The sequence below is a fragment of the Propithecus coquereli genome, unplaced genomic scaffold (assembly GCF_000956105.1).
Source record: "Propithecus coquereli isolate 6110/MARCELLA unplaced genomic scaffold, Pcoq_1.0 Scaffold212, whole genome shotgun sequence".
In the NCBI taxonomy this organism is placed as follows: domain Eukaryota; kingdom Metazoa; phylum Chordata; class Mammalia; order Primates; family Indriidae; genus Propithecus; species Propithecus coquereli.
The window spans coordinates 3,001,609-3,021,066 of NW_012146301.1; the positions used below are offsets into that span (position 1 = coordinate 3,001,609).

Genomic DNA, 19,458 nt, shown 5'->3' on the forward strand with positions numbered 1-19,458 from the left:
GAAGTCTTCGATCCCTTAAAGTCATCCATGAGGGTTGGAATCAACTTCTTCTGATCTCCTGGTAATGTCGATATTTTGACCTCCTCCCATGAATCATGAATGTTCTTAATAACATCTAGAATGCTGAATCCTTTCCAGAAGATTTTCAATTTTTTTTTGCCCAGATCCATCAGAGGAATAACTTTTTATGAAAGTGATAGCCTTATGAAAAGTATTTTTTAAGTAATAAGACTTGAAAGTTTAAATGACTCCTCAATCCATGGGCTGCAGAATGGATGCGGGTCAGCAGGTGTGAAGATGACATTAATGTCCCTGTACATCTCCACAGAGCTCTCGGGTGACTAGGTACATTGTCAATGAGCAGTAATATTTTGAAAGGAATCTTTTTTTCTGAGCAGCAGATCTCAACAGTGGATTTAAAATTCAGTAAACCATGGGGTAAACAGCTGTGCTGTCATCCAGGCTTTGTTATTTAAACCAACATCTATCTCCTAGCTTTAAACTTTTTTCTTGCAGCTTCCTCAACTCTCTCAGCCTTCATAAGATTGAAGAGAGTCAGGGCCTTGTTCTGGATGAGGCTTTGGCTTAAGGGAGTGTTGCAGCTGGTTTGATCTTCTATCCAGACCACTAAATCTTTCTTCATCTCAGCAATAAGGCTGTTTTGCTTTCTTATCATTTGTGTGTTCACTGGAGGAACATTTAAATTTCCTTCAGGAACTCTTCCTTCGCATTCACAACTTGGCTTTTGGCCTAGCTCAGCTTTTGACATGCCTTCCTCACTAAACTTAATCATTTCTAGCTTTGATTTAAAGGGAGAGATGTGCGACTCTTCCCTTCACTTGAATGCTCAAAGGCCATTGTAGGGTTATTAATTGGCCTTATTTCCACAATGCTGTGTCTCAGGGAACAGGGAGGCCAAGAAGAGGGAGAGAGATGGGGAAATGGCTGGTTGGTGGAGCAGTCAGAAGGCTCACAACAGTTATCAATTAGGTTCACTGTATTTCATGGAAGCCATTTGTAGTACCCCGAAACAATTACAACAGTAACATCAAAGATCGCTGATCACTGTAACAGAAATAATACTAATGGAAAAGTTTGAAATATTGCAAGAATTACCAAAATGTGACACAGAGCATGGAAGTGTGCATATGCTGTTGGAAAAATGGCGCTGACAAACTTGCTGAATGCAGCGTTGCCACAAACCTTCAATTTGCACAAAACGCAGCATCTGCAAAGTGCAATAAAGTGAAGCACAATAGAACGAGGTATGCCTGTACATAGCAAGTTCACACTCAAATTGTGAAAGAAGTAATCTCCACGCCTGTAACACCATTACTGCATGTTATGAAATAGCACAAGACTTAGGTTTTCAAAAACCTTCTCATTCTTTAGAGGCCTGATAAAATGCCAGCACCTCTAAGAAGTCTTCCTGGTTTCTTTCACCCAGAGACTAGTTCTTTCTTCAATATTCCCATAACATTCTGCTTGTACTTTTATTTAGAATTGGTTAAATTCTGCCTATTTGATTTGGTATATTCTGTCCCCATTCATTCATGCATAAAGTCTTGGAGTTCCTACTATATGCTAGATTTGTCTCAAGTGCTGGGGAGAGATGAGTAAGGAAGACACAGACCCTGTCCCCTGACCCTGCTGACAGCCGAGAGCTGCACAGTTCAGTCCAATACACTGGCCACTGGCTCCGTGGGGCCATTTATATTTATGTTAATTAATATGAAATAAAATTGAATAAAATATAAAATTCAGTTCCTCAGTTGTGCCAGTCACATTTCAAGGGCTCAATGACCACATATGGCCAGTGGCTCCTGAATTGGGCAGTGCAGATTTCTATCACTGCAGAAATTTTTATAGGACAGCACTGATCTGTCCTATGGTATTAAAAAGATGAAATAATCTAATTTAAGCCAATAATTCACTACAGTTATGATACTTACTACAAAAGAAAAATACAGAGCATTGTAAGAATATATAACTGGCAATCTTAGGTCAAGGAAAAAGACCTGAAGGAATGCATGTTTAAATTGAGATTAGAAGGATGATGGAAAATTAGCCAGAGAAGGCAGGATACCAAAAGAAGAGTAGCTTGGAGCCCATGATGTAAGCCTGGGGAGGATGCCTTGGCATTGTTGAAGACCTAGCACCTAGCATATGGCCCAGGACAAACCAGGGGCTCAGTGAATCTCCACCTGTTGGATACATTCAATTGAAGAAGTGGAGAGCCCTGGTTTAACTTTGACCACCAAAGTGTTAAAAGTGGGAGGGAAAAAACAATGCTCACATGACGTATATCTGTTGAATGGAACTACAATGGCTCAAGTTGGGTAAATTGAATATTTTTCCTTAGATATTCATACATTAGAATGTAAAAGAATGTAATTTTACACACTAAAAGGCCAGGATCTATATTTTGTATACAAAGTCTTGACGCTAACATGGATGACACTGCCAATATTGCATTGCCAAAGAGTTTCATGCTGATTCTAAGTCTAGGCATTAGTAGTGATGAGGAGATACTTACCATACAGTCATGCATAATCTTGTTCCAGTCTTCACCTGTGACAATTCGGAACAGTACGGTAATAGCTTTGCCAGCTGAAGAAAAGTTTGCATGCCTAATTTAAGAAAAAATAAATAACAGAATGCGAATAGAATGGTTTGTCATGAAGTAGTATGGTTTGTCACCACCCAAACAGGTGGATGTTACAGCAAATTTGGTTGTGAAGTTACCTTTCCCGAAAGTTAGACCCCTTTATTTGTTTGTCATTTGTACTTGTCCCAAGTATAGCTGTCTGAATTACCCAGCTCTAGCCTGGTCACCAATTTACTGCCATGCATCTTGAAGGATTGAGTAAGCAAGCTTTGGCAACTAAGTGATTCATTCTTTCACAGAAAAATAATTTTTACAGACACATTTGTAAATACTTCGTTCTATCATGACTTTTTAAAAAAAATTATGAGATGCTTCCATAGAATTTAAGATAAACTTTGAAAGATGCTTTGCATGTAATACAACCAACCATTTTGCTCTAATTTCCCATATTTTGTTGGGAAAAAAATACAACCCAAAGCCATCTCAAGATAGTTTTGTCTAAAAATAATATATCATTTTTTGGCAATATGTAGATAGAAAAATGCTGGAATTAGGAGTGTTATTACTGAGTGTTGGTGGAATTATGGATTCTTTTGGTTTTCTGTGATTTCTGAATTTCCTAAGGTTTCTAAAATAAAAGTGAATAAATGCCTTTTTCAATGGGAAAAATGTCATTTAAAATTTGGCTACTTTATTTTCATTTCCAACTGATTGCTTTCCTTTCCCCTTTCCCCAGTTTTTAATAGACAAAAAACATTTAAGTGATCACTTATGATTTTATTACTTAAAACATTTGCTTGATAAATGAATAGAAAGATAAACATACACCAACCTATTAATGTTTTCTCCATATTTCACAGTACCGAATAAAACAACTCCAGCAAAAGCATAACACAGCAGCAAGAGGAACATTCCTACTATGATGAAGAAGCTTTTGTACATGCTGACCACCACTGTCAGGAGAAGCATCTTCAGTGTTACCTGGAGACCGGGGGTAGGGGGAGGGCAGAGGAGAGAGAGGGAGAGAAAATTCATGAAGACCTGAGTAGCAACGAATATTTAAGCAGATTGGCTCAAGAGTGATCAAGTATATCATCTGAAAGTTGCTTTCTATTAGGTATTAAATCTGAATATTATTCAAAAACTACCAGGCATCGAGAAATTTATTCATACTTCAAACTATTCAGTCTCTTCAGCCAAATTAATAAAAGTAGCACCCTGAGCTTTTTAGCCTTCCATTTTTTTTTTTTTAGAGATAGGGTCTCGCTCTTGCTCAGGCTGGTCTTGAACTCCTGAGCTCAAGCAATCCTCCTGCCTTGGCCTGCCAGAGTGCTGGGATTATAGGCGTGAGTCACCATGCCTGGCCCAGCCTTCCATTTCTTCTTCTCCTGCTCCCCAAAGCTCTGGGAGAAGGGCTATGTGTTGTTGACCTATAACAAGTAAAGTCAGGTTTCTTCCACAGACTTTCACAAAAACAAATCTAGACAATGGTACGATATTAAATAACCATCAAATAATAAATATATTGTGTGTATATATGGAATATATATGTGAAATAATGTTAGTAATAAAAAAGGAAACAGTATGTTTAAAAATGAAAAATATATGTGGAATGTATACATGAGCATTAACAAAGAATATAAAGAAATCTGGACTCGTGGAATCATCAAAGTTCATTAAAGATTATTTTTCTTTACAGTAAAGTTACTTAACTTTATGAAAAGCAAAAACAATAATAGTAAAGATGCTTTAAGAAAGACCACTGGTTTTTGCTTTCATGGCTATATTATCTTTAATTCATGACTGAGTTTACTTAGCACATATAAAGAATAAATTAAAAACCATAACTGGCAGGAAACATATCAAAAGATAACTAGGCTACTGATTCATTTTCATATTTGATATTTGTTAATCTTGACTTATGGTGTCTAGTAATTTGTTGACTACAGTCCTGAACACCAAGAGGTAAGACTGTAGTCAACTGGTCACCGTTACTTTCTCCAATGTATGTGTAACCTTCGAGAGGATTCTTCACAAGGTACTTACATGCTTTCCACAGATCGAGAAAAACCTAAACACAATCACACAAGCGCCCATCATGTAGGTGTATGCGTTCTGAAATTTAAACAGAAGACAGCCTCTCATAATTTGCACAAAAGATTTTGCTACAGTTCCATTTTTCATTTTAAGTCTTCTGTGAAGTCTACTGAATAATTAGTTTAATAAAATGTGAAAATTCGCATAAGGATTTTATCTAAAAAAGGTGCTGAAAAAGGTCACTGCAAAAACTCATGAATAAATATTAGATATAAAATTCAATTGCAAGTGAAACTTCGGGTTTTGTTTTGGTCAGCCGAATTCTGTATGTTGAAATTTATTTTACATAAAATAGTGATCAGCTTTTCTGAAGACAGGGTGTGACAAATACAGGATAAAAATGCAACATAAGAATGTGAAGTGCGATAGGAGAGAGAGGAATCCCAGCAAAGAGGAAGGGCCGATTTTGGAAAAGGTGGCCAGAAGTCAGATTCCTTCTCTCTGAAGGTCTCCAGAGACCTCTGAAGACCAACCACATGTTCCTTAGTCTAAGCGGATTTCAGAGAAGTCCTCCCTGCTCAGGAACACATCCAGCTCTTTCTTCAAGTGTGTGATTAGCAGGAAGAGATGACTGTACTTTATGAATAAGAAAGCTTCATTTGAGAAACAAAGATCCCACCAGCTCTAACTGCAATAACAACCTTGACATTCAGCTGATGCCAAAGCGTGATTATTGTCGAGGACGTTTGCCTAGCCAAGTGGCAACAGTCACAGATGGGCCCCCAGGAAGGGGGTCCAGTGAGATGCTTGGTGAGGTCCAAATAAACGAATGCACACACATAGCATATTTGGATGGGAAACAGGGACTGCACCTTCCTTCCACTGCAAAATATGTTGGAGAATGAACATCCTTCCAAGACCAGAGAGGTTCTCGGAGAAGCACAAAAGCAGTTAGGCAGAATAGGCAAGCTGGTCTTTTTGGTTTAAGATTTCCTCTCTGGGATTAGGAAGCCTATTTGACTCTTTGGCTTGGACTGAGTAGCTTTTGGCTGCAATTTATCTGGAGAGATATAAATCATGGGTTTTTCTGCCCCTTCTTTCTACGTGAGTTCAAGACATACTGTAGATACCTTTTCTCTTTACGTTTTGGAAGTAATGACAACCAACAGCTTCTAGGATGATGACCTGGACCACAAGGTCCTGAGAGGTCTGACACCTTACCCATCTAAATCTTGTACTATGTTACTCTCACTCCTTCTTCCAGCTCCTGCACCCTTCCATCGTAGGCACAGCTGCCTGAAATGTTCTCCCCTCCTCCCACAGATGGAACCCAACCATCACTCCCTCAAGGGTGTCCTCCTGGACCTCTCTGGTGAAACCATCTCTCACTATGACGTACGTGTTGTCCCAGGAACATGGGCTCTACTTCACATCCTTCACCAAATGCATGATTCTCACTGATTTGTGAGCATTCGATGAATATCTACCTCGCTTTCCAGGCTGTAAGGTTCAAAAGAGCAGTGACTGTCTTTGTTTTGCTCATTACATTCTTCTCAATTCCTAGTAGAGTGTACATCTTTAGCGTATCTCTATAGTGCTCAAAACCATTTATTGCTTAGAAAATGCCTCAGCGTGGCTGAGAGCTCACCTAGGCTTTGCGCAGCCCCGGATGCTGAAGGCAACCACTGGTTTAAGAAGGACAGCAATTTCATATTAAAGCAAGCCCTTTCTGCTGTGCAAATGGGTTCTGTGTGCTATGGAGCTTCCTGTCATGCTTCTAACATTAAGGGGATAGGAGAATGAATAGAAGGGAATGGGAAAAAACAGATATCACTTTGGGCTGAGATCAAGAAAGACAAACAAAAAAGAAGGTAATTATGATAATGCCTTATGGGCTTGTATAATCTTGACAGTCTGAGAAAGCATCAAATACATGATCTCACTAGATCCTCATAGTGCCCATATGGAACAGGTGGATTATGAAGTTACATCCCCCATTTCAGAGCAGGGAACAAAGGCTCACTAAGACAAATCACTTGGTCGAAGCTGGACAACGGTGGAGTCTAGACAAGTCCCCAGAATCTCAAGGCCACATGTGGTCCCCAGATCCCCAAGTATGGCCCCTTGACTGAATCCAAACTTCATAGAACAAATCCCTCTATTAAAAAGATTTGTTCTGTAAAATTTGGATTCAGTCAAAAGGCCACACTCAAGGATCCAGAAAGCCACGTGTGGCCCAAGGCCGTGGGTTCCCCACCCTGCCCCAGATCCTCCGGAGCTGTGCTGCCCAGTACGGCGGACCCACTAGCCACGTGTGGTTATTGAGCACTTGAAGTGTGGCCAGTCTAAATGAAGAAAGATATGCTGCAAATGCAAACCACACACTCAATGACTTCACACAAATGTAACTTATCTCAATAATTTTCTATATTGCTTACACATTGAAATGATAATATTTTGGATATGGGAGGTTAGAAAATATATTATTAAAATAATGTTATCTGTTTCTTTTTTTGCAACTGTGGCTCCTAGAAAATTTTATGAATAAATGAAATCTGTGGCTACATTTTATTTCCACTGGACGATGTGGCTCTAGATTACAGTCAAGTACACCCACAGCTATAGATTTGAGCTAGACCCCAGACTGAATGGAGGGTGAGGATATTTTAGGTAAAACAGTGAGAACAGGTACAGAGATGGAGAATGGTGTGCTTCAGAGAAATGGCAGCTAAACATCTAGCAGAAAATAAAGCAGCAGAAGTGCCTGAGAATTGCATTGTGAAATATTGATTACAATGAAGCTGAGTGATGCTGTACTTCAGCTCAGAAAACAGGATTTGAGTCTTCTGATACTAGCTTGCTGTGTGAATGGAGACAGGCCCCCTCAGTCTCTGTTTCAGTTTTCCTCTCTTTCTCTCTCGTTTTCTCATTTGGTAAAATGAAGGGTTAAGCCAGAAGATATTTAAGCTCCTTCTCTTTCTGGCTTGCACACTCTAGCGCTTTGAGGGCCAGGTGTTGCCTATGTTCAGAGTGTGGGGCTGGGCACACGTACATGCAAATGTGTCTGAAGGCCCATCACGATCCAAGCTGGGCTTTAGAGAGGTTAATCTAACATCTGACAGAAGGCTGGCATGGAGTGTTACAGCACTGGAAACAGGACCGAGCTGAACTGAACTAAACAGAAATTATCAATGGAAATAAAGTTTACTCCTGCACTCACCAAGAGAGCGAAATGAAGCACCACCCACACAACGCCGAGGGATGTGACCAGGAGATCATATCGATTTCTTCTGCTTTGCCAGAAGCCAGCAGGTGACATTGCTATGATCTTCATTGTAACCTGGGGAAAATTAGGGAAGAAAACAGAGTGAGTCAGTGTTCAGCACATATTTAAATGTGTTAACTTGAGGTGTATTATGTGTATGTATATGTTTTCAAATGAAGAAAATTCTAAATTATTTTATGCTGATATAATATCTTTTTAATTAAAAAAGAGACAAATCCTTTAGTGCCTTTTGAAGTTTCCTTTCAGACCATATGCCTGTATTATCTATTTAAAGAATCATTTTAAATAATGCAGTAACCAAAAACAAGAGTTTATTACCAAGATATATGATTTTATTTCTAAAGCTAAGTCAGTTACAAATCTGTATTCTCCACACTCTTTTCTCCTCGTTTTATGACGAGTTCTGATAGCAGGATCCTTTTCTTCCTCAAGTAGAAGACCATAGATTTTGGGAAACATCAACCAGTGTAGGGCAAAACGAGAATCTGCTTGTATTTCAAAGAAGATTGCCCTGGAAACTGATATTATAGGAACCACACATTAAAATAGTCTTGGCTGGGCCAACTCGTTTTGCCAACACGTTGCAATTGGAGCCCCTGAATTACAGTGGCTTGTGCTGTTCCCTGTAAATATTTGAATTCACATAACTAGACAGGCCAACGTTCAGACACAACAATTGACAGCACATTTCTGCAATCAGAAAAATCTGGAGGATAAAGTGAAGTCTTTGTTCAAGTTAAGCAGAACAGCCTAAGAAGGAAATATCCTAAGAGCATGCTACGTGTTCCCCCTCCTCAACAAAAAGACTTCAAAGGCAATGGAACACAGAGCTGAAAGTAAGTGGCATCAAAGAGGGACACTGATTTACTTTAAAATTGTGCCCGGCTCCCCCTAGCGCCAGCTGACTCCTCATTACTGTACCTCGAGAACAAAGATGAAGGTGAACACAACCGACATCGTTGCCAAAGGTACCGTCACTGGGTCCTCGACGTCCCACTGCAACAGAAACAGCACACGGGTCTGCCCACGTCCATCAGACACACCCAGACTTTCCCCTTCTTCTGCCCACTTTGCCCTGACTGTGAATCTTAATTTTTTATCCTCAAGAACATAGACCATGAATGGCAGCTCGGGATATTCTTGGATGTACCAAGGAATACAAAGTTGATTCCCAGAGTCTTGGGGTGAAACAAAGTACCTTGACAGAGAGCAACACCGACTGGGCCAGGACGAGCAATGCAATTGTCCTCTTAAAGAAAGGATGCTGGGTTATGTCGTACATCTTAGCTCTAAAGCCATCATTGTCTGGAAAAGAAAGGTTTAGGCAAGGGCGTTTTAGACATAGGTCACGTTTACTTTTTTGTCTTTCATTTTCTTTAATGCTCATCTTAAAACCCATTACATTCCTCTCCCTCTACAGTTCCATCTATTGTGAGATGTTTTGCCGGAACGGCTGGCTCTGAATATTTAGAACAACGGTGCATGACGCCGCTCGTATTGGAAGGGGAAGCACATCATTCAATTTCTGTCAGTGTAATACATTTCACTCATATTTTTAAAAGGCAAGCACAAATATATTTTATTTAAAAATTCATTTTTTCATTAAGGCTTAGTCTGAGAGCACTGAAGCACGGCCTTTGGCTGGTTGATTTTAATAGCCCTGTGGAGAGATCTGTCGTTTGGAGCCTATTTCTATATTAACTTATGCACAACCTCCCGGTGGCCTCGCGATTATTATTTTAATTTAAATCTGAGACTCCTGGGGAATCATGCACACTAGTGCTCAACATGAATAAAATCAGAGCATCTTGGGTACCCGGGCGAGGCGGGAGATGAAGAGGCTGTGCGATCTTCAGTCGGCTCTTCAGGTCTTCCCATCTTCTCTGATCGACGGTCAGCAAAGCCGTCCCCTTAACAGACAAAGGAAAGCAGGGAAAGGCCTTTTGTCGTATGCTCACACCAAGAACATCGCAGACAAACAGCACTGATGTGGGGGTTTGCAATAAGGATGTTCGTCCCACCGTGGTGGGGAGAGAAATACGGTCAGAATGCTCAGTCGGCCTTGGGAGGAGTTACCCAAATGATGGCCACGTGTTTCAGAGAGAATTGAGCAGCCTTCAATTTGTAGCTTTGAAGATGTGCAATACTCAGGTTTGGGAAAATTGAAAGAGGGTTTTCTATGTAATTACATTTTCAAAAAGGGATACTAACTAATAGTGGTTAGTTTCCTTTCATTTCATAGCAGCAAAATTACAGCTTGTCAATGTTGCTGTGTCTAGATAAAAGTATTTTGTCTTTCTTTTTTTAGGAAAAAAATTCTGATATGTGCAATCACAAAACTATTTTTTAAGAGGTATGAAATCATAGAATTTGCCTTTTTAAGAAATTAGTGCTGGGATAACTGGCTAAATGGGATCACGTATCTTATATAATAGAGTACTTGATTAAAATGCACGCAATTAGTATTATATTGTATTGCATTGCATTGCATTGTATTTTATTATAAAGGCAGAAGTATAATTTAAGAAACTGGAAAACAACTCCACCCCCACTTCCATTCTCCCTTTGCTTCCCCAGAGCTAATCACTGTCCTTCAGGGGTGTGTCCTCCTTATTGCGTTTTCAGACTTTTGTGCTTATGTATGCATAAATACATATGAATTTATTTGTTCTGAATTTTTAAAATTTATATAATGGTATTCAATATGTGTTTATTTATGCAGTTTGTCTTTGACTTCATTGAACAGTATGTTTTCCATACAAACTAGATGACTAGATCTAATTTGTTCATTTCAACAGCTCACATAGTAGCCCACTGTGCAAATACATTAGTAGTTTATTCCTTTTAGGATTATGGCCTATAAACAATGCTGTAATAAACATACCTGTACTGTTTCACAGTAAACACCTATGAGAGTTTCTCCTCTGTAAATCTCTAGAAGAAGTGGTGAGGGCTAGGAATTTAAGCATCTTTATATTTACCAGATGTTTCCAAGTTGCTATCCAAAGAGTAATAACCCCAAAAATTTTGCATCAGCAATATATGTGTTCCCATTTCCTCATATTCTTGTCAATACTTGACATTATCAGACATTTTAATTTGACCACTCTGATAGGTGTGAAATATACCTAACACAGCTTTACTATTAATGAGATGAAATGTTTTTTATGTGTATAAATAGTAATTCCTGTATCTTCCTATGTGAATTGCCTATTCCTATTCTTTGCGCATTTTTGTATTTTAAAATTTACTTTCTAATGTTTTATAGAAATTCTGGATACTAAATTTTTATTGGTTATGTAAGTTGAAAATATTTTCGCTTGGTCTCGACTTGTATTTTTATTTTGCTTATAGTGCCTTTTGTCATTCAGAAATTTTTAAATTTTAATGTAATCTAATTTATAAATTATTTTTCTTTATAAATTTTACTTTGTGGCGCATGTTATGAAATTCACAACTACTCCAGGGTCAAAAAATAAATGCTTACTAAAGGCAAGGAAAGGTAGAAGGGAGAAGGGAGAGGTTGATTAATGGATACAAAAGAACAGCTAGATAGGAGGAAGACGTTCCAGTGTTCTACAGCACTATAGGGTGACTATAATTAACAACAATTAATTGCATATTTTCAAATAGCTAGAAGAGAGGATTTCGATTTTCCCAAGACAAAGAAATGATAAACGTTTGAGGTGATGGATATACTAATTACCCTGATTTGATCATTACACATTGTATACATGTATTGATAATCACACTGTTCCCAATAAATATATGTAATAATTATGTGTCAATTAAAAATAATGAAACTAAAAAATATTATTTTCTGCTTACCTGAAATTCAAATAAAAATGCTTATGTGGTTTAAAAATGGTTTACATTTTGCTTTTCATATCTAGATCTTTATTTCGTCTGGAATTTACTTTTGAGTATGCTGTGAGGTAGAGATCTCAGTTTAGCTTCTTACATGGAGACAATCAAAGCTCCTGACATCACCCATTGTTGGTCTCACCCTCCTTCACTGATTTGCTGCGCTACTTCTGTTTTACGTACATGGGTCCCTCCTGGGCCTTTCTGTTTTTTCCTGTAAGTCTAATTTTCTATCACTGTACAGACATCGACACTGTTTTAATTACTATAGCTTGTTTACTTTCCTTTTCTACATTTTTGTTCTTGCTCAATCCTAACTGGAGGTTTATCGATTTAATTTTTTTCAAGAACCAGCTGTTGCTGTTCTTGAACCTTATGTATAGAAACTATGCAAGTTTCCTCATTTTCTTTATCATTAATTTCTTTCCTGATCTGTTACTTTCTTCCTCCTACTTTCTTCGATTCTACTTTGTTGTTCTTATTATAATTTATTGATTTTGATATTTGATATATTAATATTTAACCTTTGCTTTTTTTCTCTAACATATACACTTAAAGTGATAAATTCTCTCTAATTACTTATTCATCTATACCTTTTCAGTTTTTATATATGATATTTTAAAATGATTTATCTGTAATTGCTTTGTGATTTCTATTATGATTTCTTTTTTAACTCATAAATTATTTAGAATGTTGTCTTAATATTTCCAAATTATGAGGGGGGTTTTTTGCTATGTTTTTTTATTATGGTCAGAGAACATATTCGGTACATTATGAGCTCTGGTAATTATTGTTTTATGTCCTTCTAGAGGATACATTTTGTACTTGAAGACAATGAATAATCTCAAATTGTTGGGCTCAGAGTTCTTTTTATGTTTATTATATCAGAGGTGTTTATTATATGAAATCTCATTTTTTTCTTATCTGATTTATTAGTTTCTTAGAGAAATATGTTAATATCTTTTATTATGCTTTTGGATTTGCAAGCTTCTTTTTATAACTTGGTTAATTTTTGCCTTGTATATTTTGAGATTCAGAAGTTTATCTTTCTGTTGAGTAATTTCTTTTGTCATCATTTAATTACATCATTCATTCCTAATAATGATGTTTGTTTAAAATTATTTTATTCTGATATTACTATTGCTAAGCCACTTTTCTCACTAATTGCTAACTAGCAATTTCACTAATTTCTCACTAACAAATACTTGTTTTCTAGGCACCATAGACATTAATACTATTCCTTTTGTTATACAAAACAAGATATTTTGAAAAGTTGAACTGTGAAGGATTCAAAAAAAATAGTAATAATAAGCATGGAGGTATCATCAGATAATATATAAAAACCTCTGAAAGTTTATTATTGTCAAATTAAGTTCATTAATCAAACACATAGTCTAATGGTAGGGAAATCAGAAAAAATAAAACCTTATTTACTGGGTACAGACTTGGAACTTTTTAAAGAGGCTTCCATTTTCTAAGGAGCACATATTTTTGCATAATCCTGAATTGTGAAAACTTTGTCCCCAAAGCTTATTTCTCATCTCTCTGTTGCCTCTCTATTTGGAAAGCTATTTATATTCCCTTTGGTATGACTATTAAGAGATGTGTTCCATGAGAGTAAAAATTTTTGTGTTTAGTGTTTAGTTTGTTAGGTCCTCAGTGCCAAGGGCAGTGTCTGGCACCTCATAAGTGCTCAAATTAATCTGCTGAAATATTGAATAATAAATGAATAAATGTTGTTATATAGCAGCTCATGTGCTACCTTCTAAAAAACTTGCGGAAAAATGGAAACTTTATTAGAAGGTTTACATAATTTAGAAACTTGTCTCCAATTAACTAATCAAGTTTGTCATGTCTGGTACTATACTATCTTGTAATTTTCCCCTCTCTCTAAGTGTCCATGTGAGCTGACATAACATGACACCCAAACAGGCCAGTCACTTCTTCCTTCCTTCGGAACATAAATACAGTGTTGGAACGAGACCTCCCTGGTTATTCCACTTACCTCAGCCATTCCTCTAAGTTCAAGAGTTGCAATTAATTGTACATTTGTTGCCAGTTATAGAACATTTTATGTTGTTCATTTATGTTGCTGAATTTTGAGCTGCCACAGGCTCTAATTCTCCTGAACTCAGGGGCCTGCACAGAGGTGCAGAGGTGTTCTGAGCAAGGAGTGCCCACACTCGCCTGTTAATTGACTGATCAGCTTCCACTCATGTTCTGGAATTCCCAGTATCTGCTCCCTCGCATGGCTCAAAGGCATCTAAAAAGATCCTTCTTCCTCTTTCTGCTTGGTAATAAACTGAACACTGTAGGACTCAAAGAAACTCATTTATGAATGTGTTAAGGAATAAAACAGGAGGCTGGGTGACGTGATCACTGCCGTTCTTTCTAACTCTGAGATTCCAGGATTCTGTGGGTCCCAGTAGTGTTGGGGCCCAAAGGGGGGATTTTTAAACTGTACCCTTTGAAAGCCTGAACGAAATGACATACTCATTAGACACACATCAAAAGTGGCAACTGACTGAGTAACTGGTACCACACACGTTGAGCCCGGGGACGGTGAATGATACAGTCCCACGTGCAGCCACACAAACCAAAGAGCTCTGATGTGAACGCATGGGAATCGGTCCCAGCCGTGAATAGCATCAAACCGCACGGCGCTTAGCGGGCAGATCTAGCTTTAACTCAATGCAGAACGACGGCTGATGTTTTAAAACTCTTGTGTTGGAAGAATCACAGAGCCTGCTGTAATAGGCACCGATTCTGAATTCTGGCCCTATTTTTTATTCCTTATAAGCCCGAGACGAGTCATTGCTTTTTCTTCAACTGTGCATTTCAGAGTTGTGAAAATTGATAGAATATATAAGATCTTAGTAAATAGTATGTGCTCAAAAACTGCATGCATTTCAATCATTATAATTCCAAAAGACTGACCCTCACACAAGAGAGGAAGTATCAAAAGTGCCCAGAAGAACAAGCACAGCTCCAAGGAGTGCTAATAGAATGTTCTTCTCTGAATTTTTGGATAGGAAACTACACTGATGTTTGTGAGCCCTTGCACCGATCATTAGAGCTATTACGAACTCAGTAGGCTTCCCAAGTTCACAAAAGATGTAGTTTACATGGAATTAGAAAACCTTCTTCTTATTCTATGAATTAGGATTTAAAAATTTCACCACATCCTATCACTCCATCAAAATTCTGAGTTCACCTACTGAGTTACAAAGAAGCATACAATTTACATTTCGTGAAAGTAATATTACCTGTAATCAGTGACTCACTTTCAGCTATTGTGTTTTAATAACTTACTGCACATCCTTTCAATTTGAACAACAGTAGATGCGCCTCTCAGTTGATGGTGAATTAATGATGCTTTTACCAAAAGAGTAAATTTAGCCAGAGAATTGTACTCTTAGATAATGTGTCTGAAAGGCAGCAATAAGGTAGCTTGTAAAATAGTTATAAAGATTATTTACACCAGTCACATTACAGTTTAATGCGATTTCATGCCACATGTGAGAAAGATAGCTCAAAGTGAACGGCTAGAAAAGACTAAATCTTGTGGTATTCAGACCAAGAATTCTTACCTTGTTTTCATTGAAATTAGCAATAACTACTCCAACAAAGAGGGTCAGTCCAATCATGCAACCCAGGAATACAAAAACATGAATATAGATTCCATGGATCTGCACAAATGAAAAATACGGTTATTCATCAAAGCAAATGGAAGCTGCTGTTAAAGTGTTCAGAGGATTTGAAGTGCTTGCTTACCGGCCCCACACGATGAATAATAACATCTCTCACTTCCACCCAGCCCTTCAAGGAGAGAACTTCAAACAATGCCAGCATAGCATTTCCCACATTGTCAAAATTAAAGTTCCGAGGATTCGCCCTGCAATTCAGAAAGAGAAATGTTCTGTGGAATTCCAATGAGAAGCACGCTAAGGCACATACCTGTAGCGCTTCCTAATCTTGGGTGCAGGGTCCATGGAGCATTTGGTAAGGTAGGCTATGTGGCATTCGTTTGCTAAATCATAACGATGCATACATGTGTTGTAATTTGTGATGGGGTAGGCTCAGTTCGAAACAAAATGCTAAACAACTCCAGTTTTAGCTCTTTACTCTGAGCATTGGAAATACAAGTTTATAGATTTGCACAAAGGGGCACTGGATTTTGGATGTGAATTTTGAAATAGTTTTATAATTGAAAACCTTTCTAGAGGCATCAATTGCAATTCCCTGTACTAGTATAGAAAGCATAAAAAGAGTAGAATTTGGTCACTTTATTTCATTTTGTGTCATCGTTGTGAACGTTATGCTGTAAAGTAGTGATGAATTTAGAGGTTACTGAGATGGCAAGAGGTGTTTGCTCACAGCCTGTATGTTTCCAAATCACTTTCTTGCTTGGATTTTTTTTCTCATTCACTCTTCATGTTCTCAATAGACGCTTTTGTAGTCTCCAGTGTGGAGTATGCTGTGTACCCCCACAGTTGATTCCAGGTTCCTAATATACTTTGGCCCCACTGTTATTCATTTTATTTGGGAGGGAATGTCTTATTTCTTGTTTTACTGACACATTTATACTTTTTTCTTTCCACTTACTAAAGTGATACTTTCTATTAATATTAATACTATATTGTATTGATATCTTCTTTAATTGTTATGGGTCTTAGCTGATATTTTTATTGGTAAAAGAAGAAGTTTTCAGTATTTTTTTTCTTTACTTCTTATTAGAGGCTAATTTTAAATAACTGAAAGACAATCACATATTAGAAAATTATGGACTGTCATTACATTTCCTGAATTTGAGGAAGCATTGAGCTCTGGACTACTGAATAGAGTGGTCCTACTGGGAACCTATCTAAATTATGTTTTGATCATTATTTTCCCTGCTATCTCATTTATCAAAATTTAACCCTCATGACAGGCAACACTCTGAGGGGAATCTGGTTCAATATTTTTCTATTATCATTTATGCTTTTTAAACAATAGAGACAATCATGAGATGTACCTTTGTAAGTTTTTTTTGAAATACTAAATAAGGAAGGAAACATAAACCTGAAACTGACTTGCTCCCAAGGGTTCAAGACTGATTGGTAGAGATGTTTTCTATAGAGTGCAAAAGCCCCACTCAGAAATTCATATTTTAGAATTCTGATTTATATTTTTTACATTTCAAAGCACAAATATATTCTTTTGGATTTTTCCTTTGGGAAGTTTCTCATTAAATTTCATATATTTTACCACAGATAGAAGTTGTAAGTATTCTACAAATACCACAGTTTGCTTGAATAAGGATTTTTTCTTTTTAACCAAGTAAGCCAGTTCTCAGATCTGATGTCGAGTTTTCTTACACATCGATTTTCTTTATGTAAAAGTGCTTTTTAAGCTGAATTTGCAGCAACTTAAACTACTTTCATGATCCACATCTTTTAGAAGTTAGAATATGTTAAAAATATTCTAATTATACCAAGAAAAACAAAATGTAGTATCATAGACTTAAATAATTGGGAGAGTTTATCACATTTTAAAAAATAAGTCTTTTTCAGTTTTAATCACAGAAGATGTTTATTTGTGCTTCACTCGTGCTAGCAAAATTGGAAAGTTTGAAATTTTACCTATAACTACAGAGGACTTCATTAAATCCCAAACATAATCCATTATTGTCATTTTACATGTTATCCTTCCCTAAACTGGAAGGGTGTTTATATATCATCTTTTCTGGTTAATTTTTAACAGATTTTAATCTTGTCTGTCCAATTCAGAAAATGAAGACACTGGGTCTGACCTCACAATTTGGTCAATCTTTTACTTCCCAGTGGAAAGTGCTCCAAGGCCCCTACGGTCACTATAAGGAGAGCTGCTCCTCCTCTGGGGAACATGGGGGAGTCATGAAGATGTGACTTAGATGTGGATATGCAGGAAAAACATTGTCCAAAATGGTACCCTGTATCCACACAATCATTTCTCCTAAAGAAGTCAGAAATATTTTGTGCTTCTTAGAAGGCACCAACATTCCTTTTGCCTTGAGCTTTGGCAGTGGAGTTGTCTCAACCTGCAATTCCTAACCTCTGTCTAGACCTTTCTTCCCACCTGCTCTGAAGCCTCCCCCTTTCACTTGTCCAATTCCTATGTGCCATCCTTCAAAAGTTAACCAACGTGTCTTCTCCTCTGGTCGTTCCCCTTGGTCCTGTCTTAGTTTGTGTCAGGTGCCTATCCAGTGTGCGCCATTGTACTCTTTGCCTTTCTTTAGGAATCAGAGGCAGGTGTACCATGAAGCCAAGGAAACCTAAGCCTCAGGATCCCCCTTTTCACAGGTTCCTTCCGAGACCCTGGTACCCTGAATTGTTTGAGCCTTAGGCCCTACAAAACCTGATCTCCTTCTGCCTAGAACGTATCATAGTGTAACTTAAAAGTACCTGGAGATGAGTTCAGGTTATCTAGAGGTAGGCTTACAGGCTTATCCATGTAGCCTCAAAGTCCTAAGCATATTATATAAAATTATTTGTAATTTCATTTTCTATTCCCCCTACACTTCAAGCTCCCATGGGACAGGGCCATAGCTTATTCAGGACTATATCACAGTGACAAGCATAATACCTGGTGAATAGCAAGCACTCAATAAATACATTGATTGTAAACTTGAATACTTTGTTGATTTTTCTCTCATGCATGTCATTTTCCTATATTCCAGATCTTTGCTTAAAATAAAATAAAACACATAATATTTATAATATATGATATGTTTAATCCTTTTACTGAGGTGATTTTTATCTCATCAAGTCTGAATGATTCAGAAGAAAATAAATTATTCATCTGAAGAGAGAATATAAAAATTAGACTATCTCCTGAATTAGTGCATATTTATGTCCTAATTATAATTATCAAAGCATGCCCTAGGTGTATTCCCAAGCATAATTTATTTTCTTAATCATAATTTAGCCAATACGAAATTACAATATTTTCAGCTTCTAACTCTTGATTAGCTTACTAAAGAAGGAAACATCTTGAACATTATCATGGGTACAGTTGACATTTATTAGACTGAATATTTTTATTTCACTACAAATAATCCAAGTCACAATATCCTGGACAAATGGACAAAAGCAATTGTGATGATGTTCAAGGGATGTCCTTCTATTCTCTTATGCTTTTAAAATGTCACTGAACTTGAACGTCCTAATAATACCTTACATAAAATACTGCATTTCACTTCACTTTGATTTTTAAAATCCTATGTAGCTGGTTTTATGGAACAGGTTGAATGCCAGAGGGCACAACTGGTCATAGGTTTGCTTTTCTCCAAACACTGCCTTCTAGTGTGTTATGGCTTCCTTTCTGACATCTTGGGGAGGTCCCAAAGCTCCTCAGTCATTTTCGGTCACAAGATCAGTCTCTTTCAAAAAGCCAACTCCATTTTACATCAAACCTTAGTTCTCATAGCCCATACGATGACCCCATCCTCAGCAGCTTAGGAAAGAAGAATTGGCCACTCCCTTCATTTCCACTTCTCCTCTTCAGGCCACTCTCTGATTCTTACAAGACTGGAGTGGGATGTAGTTGCAGCGAGAGAAATGGAGTTAAAGTCTTGTTGTCTGATGCTACTGGACTCTGGCCATCTGTGTCCCGGAGTGGCAGCTATTGCTTTCTCATGGAGCAC

At 37.5% G+C, this 19,458-nt stretch overlaps 1 protein-coding gene across 1 annotated transcript in view; it reads right to left on the reverse strand.

Moving 5' to 3' along the window:
• The window catches only part of NALCN (sodium leak channel, non selective), a 332,353-nt gene that overhangs the window by 13,728 nt on the left and 299,167 nt on the right, over window positions 1–19,458 (reverse strand). The window contains exons 29-37 of the mRNA XM_012644439.1: window positions 15,570–15,690; window positions 15,386–15,484; window positions 9,748–9,841; window positions 9,130–9,236; window positions 8,853–8,927; window positions 7,866–7,985; window positions 4,655–4,723; window positions 3,441–3,589; window positions 2,537–2,630 (exon numbers count right to left, since the gene is read on the reverse strand). Coding sequence (XP_012499893.1) covers window positions 2,537–2,630; window positions 3,441–3,589; window positions 4,655–4,723; window positions 7,866–7,985; window positions 8,853–8,927; window positions 9,130–9,236; window positions 9,748–9,841; window positions 15,386–15,484; window positions 15,570–15,690 — 928 coding nt within the window. The remainder of the gene's footprint in view (window positions 1–2,536; window positions 2,631–3,440; window positions 3,590–4,654; window positions 4,724–7,865; window positions 7,986–8,852; window positions 8,928–9,129; window positions 9,237–9,747; window positions 9,842–15,385; window positions 15,485–15,569; window positions 15,691–19,458) is intronic.